Consider the following 13,226-nt stretch of genomic DNA (forward strand, 5'->3'; position numbering starts at 1 on the left):
CCTTTAGCTCATGCTCCACAATGTCAAAAGAATCATTGGAGAAGTAAACTTCCTCAATACTATTAATTATCTCTTGTTCTGCTTGTGGATCGATAGGTTGCTCTCTCATTTCCCGTAGTTCTTCCTAATAGAAAGAATAACATGAGACAAAGATTATCTGGCTTGCCCCATCTCCGTGCCAGCAAAAATGCAAATCATCCGCCCCAGCAAAGTTTCTTGATGTAACCCATTAGGCCTCATTATACCATAAACACAGTACAAGCTATAACTCAAATAGATTTCAAGCCATTCTAGTTTAGGCAGCAAACAAAGTACAATATGGTCTCCTGCAAGAAGGAGGTTGTTTCAGGAATCAATATGTGATAAAAGAGAGACCCTTGAAATATTGCAAGTAATCTACTCCAGTAGACACCTCAAATATAATGTTGTTCAATCACATTAAGTTTAGAGGACCCGTTTTCTTAAAAACCGATAAGAGATCAAGGGGTTATTATTATTATTATTATTATTATTATTATTATTATTATTATTATTATTTCTTAGCAGACACTCTTACCCAGAGTGACTTACAGTTGTATACAAAATAAAATACATATCAAGAATTACAGTACAATTAAGAGCAATATACAAAATACAATGACTTCAGTCCTAATAAGAGCAAATACAAAACACAGTATGATTTGATATCGAGGCAGTTCAAGAGCAGATAACAGTGTTGATAGTTACATCAGGGTTAGATACCTGTGCAAGTGAAATACAAAATACTACAGATTGGGTTAAGTGCAGAATTAAATACTGTAAAATAGGGAGCAGATACGTGCAAGTTAAAGTGCATTAAAGGCAGAGTGCTATATTGTCTAGAAGGGCAGAGCTGAGTTTTACAGGTATTGTCTTGAGGAGGTGTCGGAAGGTGGTCAGGGACTGGGGAGTCCTGACATCCATTGGAAGGTCATTCCACCACTGCAGGGCGAGGGTGGAGAAGGAGTGGGCTCCAGAGGCAAAGGAGCGTAGAAGAGGTACAGCCAGTCTTCTAGTGCAGATGGCGTGGAGAGGTCAGGTGAGGGTGTAGGGAGAGATGAGGGTCTGGAGGTAGCTGGGTGCAGTCTGGTCAAGGCATCGATAGGCGAGTACAAGAGTCCTGAACTGGATGCGAGTGGAGTGAGCGGAGCAGTGGAGTAGCAGAAAAGCGAGACAGAGAGAACACCAGGCGAGCAGCGGAGTTCTGGATGAGCTGGAGCGGACGGGTGGTGGACGCAGGGAGGCCGGTCAGGAGGGATTTGCAGTAGTCTAGGCAGGAGAGTACCAGGGCCTGGACGAGGAGTTGTGTGGAGTAGTTGGTGAGAAAGGGTCGGATTCTTTGTATGTTGCTCAGGAAGGATCAGCAGGTGCGTGCTAGAGTGGAGATGTGCTGGGAGTAGGAGAGGCAGGGGTCCAGGATTACTCCGAGGTTCTTGGCTGAGGAGGAGGGAGAAAGCGTGGTAGATTCCAGAGGAATGGAGATAGAGAGATAAGAGGAGGGGAAGAGGAGGAGGGGAAGAAAAGGAGGTCAGATTTAGAGAGGCTGAGTTTGAGGTGATGTGAGTGCATCCAGGAGGAGATAGCAGACAGAGAGGTAGAGATACAGGAGGGAATGGTGGGGTCAGGAGGGGGGATGAGAGGAAGATCTGAGCATCATCAGCACAGAAATGGTATGAGAAACTATAGGATGCGATGAGGGGGCCCAGGGAGCGGGTGTAGAGACAGAACAGGAGAGGACCCAAGACTGAGCCCTGGAGGACTCCTGTTGAGAGAGGGTGAGGTGTGGAGGATGAGCCGCGCAAGGTTACCTGGTAGGTGTGGTCGGAGAGGTAGGCGGAGAACCAGGCCACAGCAGTGCCAGAGATTCCCAGGTCAGCGAGAGAAGATAGGAGAATAGAGTGATCGACAGTGTCAAAGGCAGCAGAGAGATCAAGGAGAATTAGGACAGAGGAGAGGCAGCACGGGCAAGTTGAGTAGCGAGTTAGTGACAGACAGGAGAGCCGTTTCAGTGGAGTGAGCAGAGCGAAAACCAGATTGGAGAGGGTCAAGCAGAGAGTGGTTAGACAGGAAAGCAGAGAGCTGGCGGCTCGGTGTACTGCCTGCTCAAGGATTTTAGAGATGAAGGGTAAGAGGGAGACAGGACGGTAGTTCTGGAGGGAGGTGGGGTCAAGGGTAGGTTTTTTGAGGAGGGGGGTTTGAAGGCAGAGGGAAAGAGGCCAGAGAGGAGAGAGGTGTTGAGAAGGGAGGCGATGAAGGGGAGTAGAGAGCAGCAGGAGCATCAGCTTGAAAGATGTGAGTGGGGAGGGGGTCCAGGGCGCACATGGTGGGTTTGTGGCCCTGGAGGAGGGAGGAGAGGTCAGAGTCTGAGGGGAGAGAAGGAGGAGAAGGAGGGTGAGTTAGTAGGGGGGACAGAGGGTGTTGGGGTTGGAGCTGGAGGGGGTGGGGGGGAGGGAGAGGTGTTAAAGAGTTTGCAGATATCAGAAATTTTAGAGGAGAAGAAAGAGGCAAAGTCGTCAGAGGAGATAGAGGAGGGAGGGGGAGGAGGAGGAGGGAGGGAGGGTTGATGAGGGAGGAGAAGGTAGAGAATAGTTTCCAGGGGTTGTTAGTGGAGGATTGGATAAGAGATTGGAAATAGCAGCGTTTAGCAGAGGAGAGAGTAGAAGAGAAGGAGGAGGAGGAGGAGAGGAGGGAGCAGTAGATGTCTAGAGCAGCAGGGAGTTTGGTTCTCTTCCATTTCTTTTCAGGTTAACTGAAGGAATGAAAAGCCATTATGAATTTAAGGTTACTTTATTATGCTATAGAATGTCTGTTGGGCAAATGAGTTATTGATTTTCTCAACTCCGAGCAAACCTCATCTGAGAGAAAAACTAACCAAAGTATTATCCTGTTTTCTTAACCGGTGTTGCCCTCCATAACTTGTGTACCCCCATTAGCTGAGCAAACAGCATCTGTATGGGTAAATCCTATTAATGGTTACACACCCCATACAATCTTTACCCATTAACAGCCATTAAATGATACATGTTGGAATTGCATATAACCAGCCACAGGGATATAGTGATGGCGGCCATACACACGTGCATATGGTGGACGTATGTCATGCGATCAACTTTGAATGATACAGATAGGTCTAATTTTGTATTTGCAGCCGCAGCATTTGGTGTAAATTACAAACATTCATGTCTATTATTGGACTGCTGTTTCAGTTTTTCAGACAACTGAACCCCTTGGACCTACAGTGCACTCTGCTGAATGTGGTTGACATGGAAGTTAGCTTTTTATGGATTAAAGTAAAATATCAAAATCTTTGTTACTACTTTTTTTTTGCACGTTCATTAACGGTGGATAAAAGTTTGTGCTGTATTTTTACTGTAGGTAGGCATAACAACCAAAGGCATGCTGGTGTTCTGACTGACAGCATTAACAATAATGTGCTGGGAGAGACTTTACAAAAATAATTCAAGGAAGGTAAGAACCACAGGCAAACAAAGCGATAAAACACATCCTTAAATCCTTGTGTCTAAATACTCAGAGTAGTAAAAGTCACAAGTTAAAACTTGAAAAGAACATTCCAAGATCTTCACCAAGTACACGAATGGAAAGGCTTTAAGACCTCTCGCACAGTACAAGCACAGATATTACCCTAACCATGTCCTAGCTTCAGTTTCTTTTATTTGTTTTTGTACTTGCTTCGTTTCCTTTGGTGTTATTTTGGGTTATTTTCCCCAAAGGAAAGAACCACTTAATCCAGACAACATTGGCTTACCATCAAGTGTAGTTTATGTTACGTGTCATTGTATTTTGTTTTTTTTACATAAACATCCCTTGCTGCAGTCTGAAGACACCCCAAGGTTACTCCACTTGTTCTATACAAATTGCATTTACATCTGTTCTGACCAATATCTGCAAGCAACTTGATTAGCTTTGTGATTTGTTTTTGTTTTTTTATCCCTTAAGAGCAAGAAAAAAATAAATAAATACTTTCTGGCATGTGATTTATAAATATTACAACAGGACCATCTGTCATTTTCTACAATAAAATATCGATTTGTTAACCATTAAAAAAAGAGAACAACAAAAATGGAAACCGCAGTTACATAACTTTCTGGAAAATCACAGGCAGACCTGCAGTTCAAACAAAAACACCATTAAAATCAAATTAGGTCCAGCACTTAACAATTAATTACAGTGTAACCCAAGAATGGAATTTAGTTTAAATGTAATTTTAACCTCTTTTCATCATATATATTCTCCATCCGTTTTTTTTTTTTTTTTTGCAATCTCTGGTATTAATGAATAACTGCAGTGGGTCTGTCATCTACAGATTAAATCTCTCAACATTCCAATGGTATGTGTCTCTCTCCCGGGGTTTAGCAATACAGTTCAATCAAAAAAATCTTAACCTGTATTGAAATACAGACATGACATGATTTCATATGTTTTACAAACCCAGTCAAACACGTTTCCATTTTTAAAATTAAAAACTTTTTATAGGAATATAAGCGAGGTAGGGAAAACACAATAATTTTACAATAGAAATGACAGCTGAGGCGGTGAGTTTTTGGACATTTATTTGAGTTCTGGATTAAACTAAATATTTTTTTATATATATTTCAGACCCCCAGAGTAGAGGCTCAGAGGTTTTTTTATGCAACAGTTCTGCATAAAATGGGTGCAGGGCTAACCCTGCCTGCTTTAGAGTGCATATTTCAGTGAAATATGAAAACAAATCTTATGGTTTATATGAACATCAATATAAATGTTCTTTACTTTAATATTGTCTAATGGAAAACATATCAGTTCTAGATCCAGATGATCATTTATTGTAGTATTGAGATATCCTCATTTTCTGCTCAGCTTGTAAAAGGATGTGAACCCTACTGCATGTACATACTAAAAACATAAGGAGTCTACATTACTAAAACAGCACTGAAAAATACATTATTTACCTTGTGAACACACTTAAAATCCATTTCCAGAGAAGTGATGAAGAAACAAATGTTAAAAAAAGAAAGTTACCTAAAGTGAAAATACACTAGGTAAATTACATTTAAAATAAATAGCATTTAAACAGTTTAATTGATCTGGTAATGCCTCATAAAATACATACTGTAATAGTGGATGCATTGTATAACACTCACTAAAAAGTGATAGTAGCAGTTAAAGGTTTATTAACCTGCATATATTATACTGCATTTGGAAACCAGGCTCCAGTTACAGAATATTATTGTTCAAGAACATTTAAGGAATCAGTGTGCAGCGTTAGCAGAGTCTGATGCATCGAAGCAGTGAGAGTGGAAGGGCTTTTCTGTGGGTGGATGAGTAGGCGTTAAGAAATGAGGAGGTGGATTGAGTCACCATTAATTTAGACCTGAAGAAGGTAGGAGAAAGTGTACCAAGGCAAAGCAAGTACAGTTAATATTAAAACCTACAAATCTGACTTAGACATTAGAAAAATTAAATTCATATGACCTGTGACCACGGGAACTGGGTCACCATGAAGCCAAGCTTCCCTGTGCTGTACTAACCTAATGTAAAACCAAGTGTTCATTTGCCAGGTCAAGTCAGTGAAAACCTGAGTGGCTTTTGAGAATGTGTAGAGAGTTCAGTGGTTAGGATTAGTAGGCTGTGGACAGCCTAGCGACCCTAAATCTCCAAAGTTACTTCTGCATTGTTAAGAATAAGACTGTGTATCAGCTTGCTAGGACAAGCGAACAAAGGCATTAGCTAGGTAGAGTAGTGTTCCTGATGCTTAACTCCTCATCTAGGGGGATAGCACATATATACAATCTGTGATGGATAACTTTTGTTACGTTAGGCTTTTGAAAGTGTTTTATTTTTTATTTGCACTGCTTTGTTCCATACGGTGTGAAAGTTGACCATGCTAGGAGCAACCATTGTTGGTATCCTAGCAACAGCACACTGCTGTAACTTTAACTGAAGAAATATATGGATATATGTAAATAAACCTGGGGACCTAGACACTTTCAAAGCGAGACACTATTACAGTATACAGAGGTATATTTCAGGCCTAATAACCATGCTTTTCAAGTACTGAATACATGGTACTGTATATACTAAACAAACAACAAGAATACAGAAATTGTTAAATCAGATTCAAATTTATGTTTGTTTTTTTCCTGTCACTATTATCCCACTTGACCCTACTTCAAAGAAAGGTGATATTTTTTGTAAACCAAAATCCATCCAGAACTATTAAACACTCAACAGTGCAGAATTTATAAATACTAAAAGAAACTTCAATTCAACGACAAACATTTTTCAATGATGTTTTCTTTTTTAACATGTCAATTGTAGTCGGTTTTGTGTGACTTGAGTGTTGGGGCAAGATAACACTGTTGTTTTTTCTCCACTTCTCTGTGTCGTGCTGTTGCCTTTTTTAGCTGATTGCACTGGATCGAGTTGTGCTATGACTAGATATGTTGGATTTTACAGGGTGGTTTAATTAATGCCTGCTTTGTATTCATGTTCCTTAAAGAATGGGTCCAAGGTACAGTACTTGATGACCTTGTACATCTTGTTCCATAGAGAAATACATTGAAAAAGACTGTCAAAACTGTGTTGTTGAATTTAAGTTTTTATAGGTGTTTCTAATCCAAAATTCATCAATCAGATTCAAATAACACATTTAAACAGATTTTCTTTTAAACAAAACCAGGTGATCTAGTAGGAGAGAATTATTTCTACATCAAAGACTTGTTGGTAGAATTAATAAACCCAAAAAGCAATAACTCAGTTACTATGATTCAGCTCATTTGCATAAGCAAATACTTCTTTAAGTGTCAGTTAATTACAGTATATGATTGATATTCACATCAGCTGGTCCCAAAGGGTACTATGAATCAGACACAAGTTATTAAAAACAAGATTTGTGTAAAATGTGTACATTTTCTATGACAATAATCAACAAACACAGTGAGTGTCGATCTGTTTTCAAAGAACTTTAATTACGATTTATTCATCAACTCTACTTTTAAAAATATCTCTTGCTGTTAGCCAAGTTTAATGGGCCAAAATATTACTGCACTAGTTTGCAATGTTAAACATGCATGATTCCTTTATTGTTCTTGTGCATACATACTGTAAAGTGAGGACATTAAAACCTATTTTATTATATACTGTACATAATTATGTTATTTTTTTTTTTTTTTTTAAGAGGAGGATAAAACAATTTTTTTCTGCATTCGTCACATAAAAATCCCCTAAAATATGTTAATGCATGGTCAGTGCGCCATCTAGTGGGTCACAATTTTACTTTTTGAGAAAGTTATGTGCTGTATGCCAACAGAAGGAAACATATAATTAGGATTTTTGTGAGTGTGCTGTTTACCCAGGAGGTAACACAATTTTCATTAAGTTGACTAATAAAAAAAGAGCTCATTGATATGCATATTTATTCATCTGCAGATCTACAGATATGCGCTGTCAAGCGTAAACACATTTTAAAAATACATTTTTTTAACAGTAGAATGATTTCGCAGAGGAGCAGTTGTTTCGTCGCAGCTTTGTCTTCAGGACACTTTTAATTAATGTAATTTAGAAATGAGATAACCAGTTGAGCATGGCACATTCTTAACTCACAAGGGGGTAAAACTGAGTATCCTTATTTTTATTCGCAAGGTCCACAAATTTATGAAAACTGCTTACTTGTGTGACACTGTTTCATATACCAATACCAAGGGCTGCCAGATACATTTATAATAATGTTTAATCTCATTTCTCATAAGGAGTTGCTTTAAATACTGTAGTTAAAATTGTTACACCCTTTTTTACCATCTGATTTTGCAGCAGATGACTGTTTTAACTGAAATAAATGACTGTTTTTGTAAATGCAATTGTCTGGCCTTTTTCATCCTATCCTGATCTACCAAAAGACCAGAGAAGAAAGAAATAGCAGTATAAATGTTTGCATGCAACCTCTTGCCAGAGGCAGCCCAACATCTAATTCAACCAAATATAAATCCCTCAGTTGAACATACTTAATCCTTAAAATATGACTCTTCTATACATCTGGCAACTGTCAATAGCTTCTTTATAATAAACAGGTGTGCAAGTTTAACCTTCTGTAAACCTCATTCACAAAAAGCACAACTTCGGTGCACACTAACAAGGTTATTATCATCATTAATATATACACTATATGACAAGTATTGACAGTATTGAAGCCCAAAGCTGTTTCGTCTTTGTGTTATCATCCTTCAACAAATAATTAATATAACAGAAATGTGCACATGTATGTACTGTATTCAATCATTCAGTCAACAATAATTCATGAAGCTTCTTATTCAGTAAAGATAAGCTATGATTAATACACATGCATGCAACTAAGCAAGCTCGTACTGTATTACAGAAAAATAACAATGATTAACTGGGAACAGTAATCCATCCATGTTCAGTAAACTCGGGATCAGTGGACTGTTGAAAACCACAGTGGCTCCAAATCCCCTTACTGTTTCAGTGCTTTTCCATATGTACAGTAGATCTGTATTAATGTGATGTGGATACATGTCTGCCCTAAAATTGTCTGCAACCTCTAAATACATGTTGATCGACAGTGGGCCAGATTAGGGTTACTAAGTTTCAAGTATTCTTAATTCATACCTTTAAATGTGTCTGTGTCCTTGTCCACAGTGGAATATTTCCTTTCCTCTGTTATCACCTCTGGTTTGATGACATATTTTTAACATCTCTTTGCATGTATCTGCAGGTTCCAATATTTAAAAGGAAAATAATGTTTTTGTTGTTACAAAAAATAAATTACTAGACTATTTTTCCTAAGTCAGTAATTACAAACAGCCTAGACTGTTTAGAAGTCTGTGTTGTTCTAAATGTCAGGAAATATTTGCATAAAGATGATAGGGTAGTATAAGTTTATTCATAACAAAATCCATCAAAACAGCATTTAATCTTTACCAACCCTAAAAGAATAATCATGTATGTATATATACAATGTATGTATCTTATTGACATTTAAAATGGTTTATTAACTTTGCCTTTTTAATGCAAAAAGTAATTCATGAAGATAACTTTTATATCCTTCATTCTTTTGCACCTTTTTCTTGGTCTGAGGCTCTGAAAAGGTTCATAAAAACGTGCTTGAACCTAGAACAGAGAAATGTCATCTTTTGTAGACAGGGCAGAGGGCAAGGAAGGCCTTCAAATACATTTCATAACAAGTTTGAAGACAAGTATACTGAAACCAACATACAGTACTTCCTATAAAGGACACAATTTCAATAAAACTGATTAAAAAATAAATAAATAAATAAAAATAAAACCACGAAGCCAAAAGCATGCCTAAATACATACTAAATAAATAAATAAATACAGTATTTAGAAGCTCCAGGTAATAACCCAAGCTGTCCTGCAACAATGAGGAGAGCATTACTATCGATCATCAATCACTTCTCTAGTTTGTTATGTTGACTTATCCAGAGCTTCTAGGCTTGTAGTACACCAAAGGACTTTGTAAGGCTGAACTGTAAATGCTTGCACTGTGGCATCTCTTCAATCTTAATTTCACAACCTATGGTTGACTAGATCTTACAGCGTGAAAGATAAATAACATTCATAACCCCCCACTAGTGTAGAGAAACAAGATGTGGCAGAAATTATGGGAAATATGCAGTGTGAGGAAGTGCAACTGAAAATTGTGGAATTCTGCTATAAAATAGCATGTTGTAGAAAACATTGGATTATTATCATAACCATGGTTCCCTGAAATAGTAATGTAACCATTACCGAATGGGTAGTAATCCTCTAATACCGTCTAACCTGAACAGGAATATGAAAGCTGCACAGTGCCAGCGATGCAGTTGCGCCTGCCCCCGAGGGCATAAAAGGACAGCTGACACGGACATCGTCATCATTTTTCCTTCAAGACTTGCTGTAATAATGAACATAGCGACCTTGAAGGTTAATGGTTACAATTCTATTTCAGGGAACCATGGTTGTGATAATAACACAACGTTCCCTATCAAGTACAAAATGTAACCATTACCAAATGGATGCATGTACCAAAGCTGTCGCAAGGCAATATTGTCGAACGACAGACTGCTACAAGGCTAAGCCAAGGCTGCCTAGTGCGCTACCATTCGGAACCCCAGTAACAAGTAGCTTGGGCTAAAAATTGTGAAAGAACTCGCCTTTATGTTCATACCGTAAGGGTCAAACTCGAGACTGCCCTTATTGTTCCAAAACCAGGGTTTTGTGGATCCACGACATGCAGTCGATAGAACCTAGTAAGGTATGTTAGTAGCCCACACCACTGCATTGCAAATGTCATTGACAGATACACCGTGGAATAAAGGGGGCACGTTGGCCAGCTCATAGGCAGTCTTGACTGTGTCTGTGATCCATTTGGACAGCCTCTGCCTATACAGGGCTTGATCATGGAACTTTGTTCCAGAACAGACAACACATCGTCCAGACTGCCTCCAACTTTTTATCCTGTCAACATAGCACTGCAAGGCCCACACTGGGCAGAGCGTATGGAGCTGCAGCTCCCTGTCAGACTGGAAGGAGGTGAAAGAAGCCTCCAAATATGGGAATAGCTCTAACAGGCGACTATTCTCTGCACTCTGCCGTCCAACAAGAGTGGACAGCATGGACCCAGAGTCCAAGCACACTCCTAGATAGGAGGCTGTCTGAGACGGTGTGAGCTGGATCTTTGCAGATTCACCGTAATGTAGAAGGTGGCCGATGGACAGTTGCGTGCGAGCGTATGTCTGAGCTGCGCAAAACGAACCAGTCGTCCAATAATAGAGTACTCTGATTCCTTTGAGTTTCAAAGGGGCCAGTATAGCTTCCCTGCGCCAAACAGCAAAACTTGATCTCATACGCTGTTTCCTAAAAACAAATAGGCATCTTTGAAATCCACCTTGGTGAACCAATTGCCTGGCCTGAATGACTGCAAATAGCTGTTGCATCGTCATATTTTGAACCTCCTTCGACTCAGAACAGGTTGACCTCCCTGAGGTCGAGGATTGGTCTGTGGTCACCATCCCGCTTGTGCATGGAGTAGAACCCATCCTCCAATTGGAGGGAGTGTACCATATGAATAGCCCGTTTTTGCAGCAGAGCTGCTACCTCCTGAGACACCACAGCGGTGTCCTGTGGGTCCGTGACTGATGCTGCAGTCATGCCCCGAAAGGGAGGGGGACAGTGCTTGAGCTGCAGTAGCCAGTCTGAACAGTAGTAAACACCCAGATGTCTGTGGTGCACGCGTGCCTATGGGAAACTGCTGTCCAGAGCTTCTCTATTCCCAGGTGCGTGGCCCTCCCTTGGCACAGAGCAATGGGGTGAGGAGGCAGCCATCTCTCTATGAGAGGGTGATGGGGAAAAGTACTGTACAGATGAGGGACACAGAGCGCTCTGTAGAGCTGCAGGAGAAACATTTCTCCAATGTATGCTTAAAGAATGTACACAAAACTCGCAGAAATGTGATTTACCAGTGCCTCCTTTGCATGCTGCTGCCAGGAAGAGCATCTGCTTGTCCACAGGCAGGCTGGCCTTGCATATGTCACAGGGATAAAACCCAGTCATTATGCAAATAGCAAGCAATGTACCATAAGAATGTACAGTTGCTACCTCAGCTTGCTAAAAACAGCAACTGGACTGTCAACGAGGCCTGCTTAGTACCAGATTGAAGGTCGGAACCGGGACTGTACCGGAATGGTACGGGGCCAGTTTGGTACCGGTTTGGTGCCTGTAACACCGGGTTGGTACAATAGTGTACAGTACTGTTGCTGCCCACAAGGGGCAAGCAGTAACGCTGTTGTACAGTAATGCAACAGAGCAGACCCTCTGTAGACCAGAGCACCTGCAAGACCACAGTGGCCCTTTTTGATCAATGGCATAAGTTCCGCCGTTACAGGGAGAGCTTAACCGCAGGGGATGCACGATCTGACTTCACATCCTCAGATGGGAACGCCAGCTCCTAGAGACGCAGAGCACCTTGGAGAAATGCGCACCAAACTCGCAGAAAGTGGTTTGATGCAAATAGCAAGCAATTTACAGTACGAATGTACAGCTGGTGCCTCTGCTTGTTAAAGGCAGTAACTGGACTGTCAACAAGGCCTGCTTGGTACTAGACAGGCAGGCTGGCTTGCATGTGTCACAGGGTTAAGTAAAGGGATAGCAAGCAGTGTACAATAATAACGTACAGTTGCTGCCTCAGCTTGTTAAAGACTTGCATGACAAGCAATGCTGTTTGGTACCGGTTCAGTGCCTGTAGCACAGGGTAGGTACATGTGTGCACAATGGGGTTTACACATCCCCTACACCCCCTCTGCCACTCTAGACCATGCCTCAGCCGAAGCTGGATGCGTCTGCTGAAGCAGCAACGCCGCTGTATAACAGGGCGGGAGCTGCAGCTCCTATATACAGTACTTACTATAACAGGGCTGGTGCAGTATACAGTACTAGTAACAAAACCCTGCTGTCTCAGACAACACAAGCAGCAATGCCGCACTACGGTATGTTACAAGCAAGTACTGTAAAAAGATAAAAACAGCACAAGTCAAACTCCAGCCGGGTTAACTGCTCTTTAGTACCTGCATGGTGCCTAAGCACTAGTTCAATGGTGCGGTGCACGGTACAATGGTACGGTACGGTGCACGAAGCATGGTAAGGTGCACAGAGCACGGTGCGGTGCACGGAGCACTGCCGTTACGGTAACCTCGTTCACTAAGAACGGCGGTAGATCAGTGACCTACAGTTACTGAAGAAGCAAAATACAAGGATGCAGCCTGCCCAGCGCATCTCACCTAACAGGACAGCTGAGCCCAGCAGCCGTGTCAGTGTTTCTGTGGAAAAACAGAAAATACAGAGATTTTTTTTTTTTTTCACACAATACAGTAATCAAACAGTTACCGTTATTTTAACATTGTTTTTATAACAAAAAAAAAACATTTTTACGACCAAAGCTAGCAGCTTAAAGAGAGAACACAAGAAGCCGAAATAAGGTGTTGGATCCCAGGGAAGGGGCAGCAGAGCTGCCAGCTTCATGCAGAGCACAAGGCTACTGGTGGACTGAATGAAAAAACTCGGCTGAGTGCACAATACGTGAAGTATTTACTATAACACATAATTTAATCACATTAATAGTGTAATACACAAGCGAAAAAGCAGATAAAAGTATTTCATTCAACACTTATCTGTTCGTAGATCTCTCTTTCAGGTGGTGA

The 13,226-nt window shown here is 40.8% G+C and overlaps 1 protein-coding gene across 3 annotated transcripts in view; it reads right to left on the reverse strand.

The window, feature by feature from the left end:
• The window catches only part of vps50 (VPS50 EARP/GARPII complex subunit), a 164,146-nt gene that overhangs the window by 139,691 nt on the left and 11,229 nt on the right, over positions 1-13,226 (reverse strand). The window contains exons 1-2 of one of the 3 annotated variants that reach the window (XM_059012390.1): positions 1,827-2,373; positions 2-124 (exon numbers count right to left, since the gene is read on the reverse strand). In XM_059012390.1, coding sequence (XP_058868373.1) covers positions 2-124; positions 1,827-2,297 — 594 coding nt within the window. In that variant the 5' untranslated portion in view covers positions 2,298-2,373. Of the gene's footprint in view, position 1; positions 125-1,826; positions 2,374-13,226 lie in introns of those variants that run through there. The other 2 variants (XM_059012389.1, XM_059012400.1) reach the window with 2 other exon arrangements.

This window comes from Acipenser ruthenus, chromosome 3, assembly GCF_902713425.1.
Source record: "Acipenser ruthenus chromosome 3, fAciRut3.2 maternal haplotype, whole genome shotgun sequence".
In the NCBI taxonomy this organism is placed as follows: Eukaryota; Metazoa; Chordata; class Actinopteri; order Acipenseriformes; family Acipenseridae; genus Acipenser; species Acipenser ruthenus.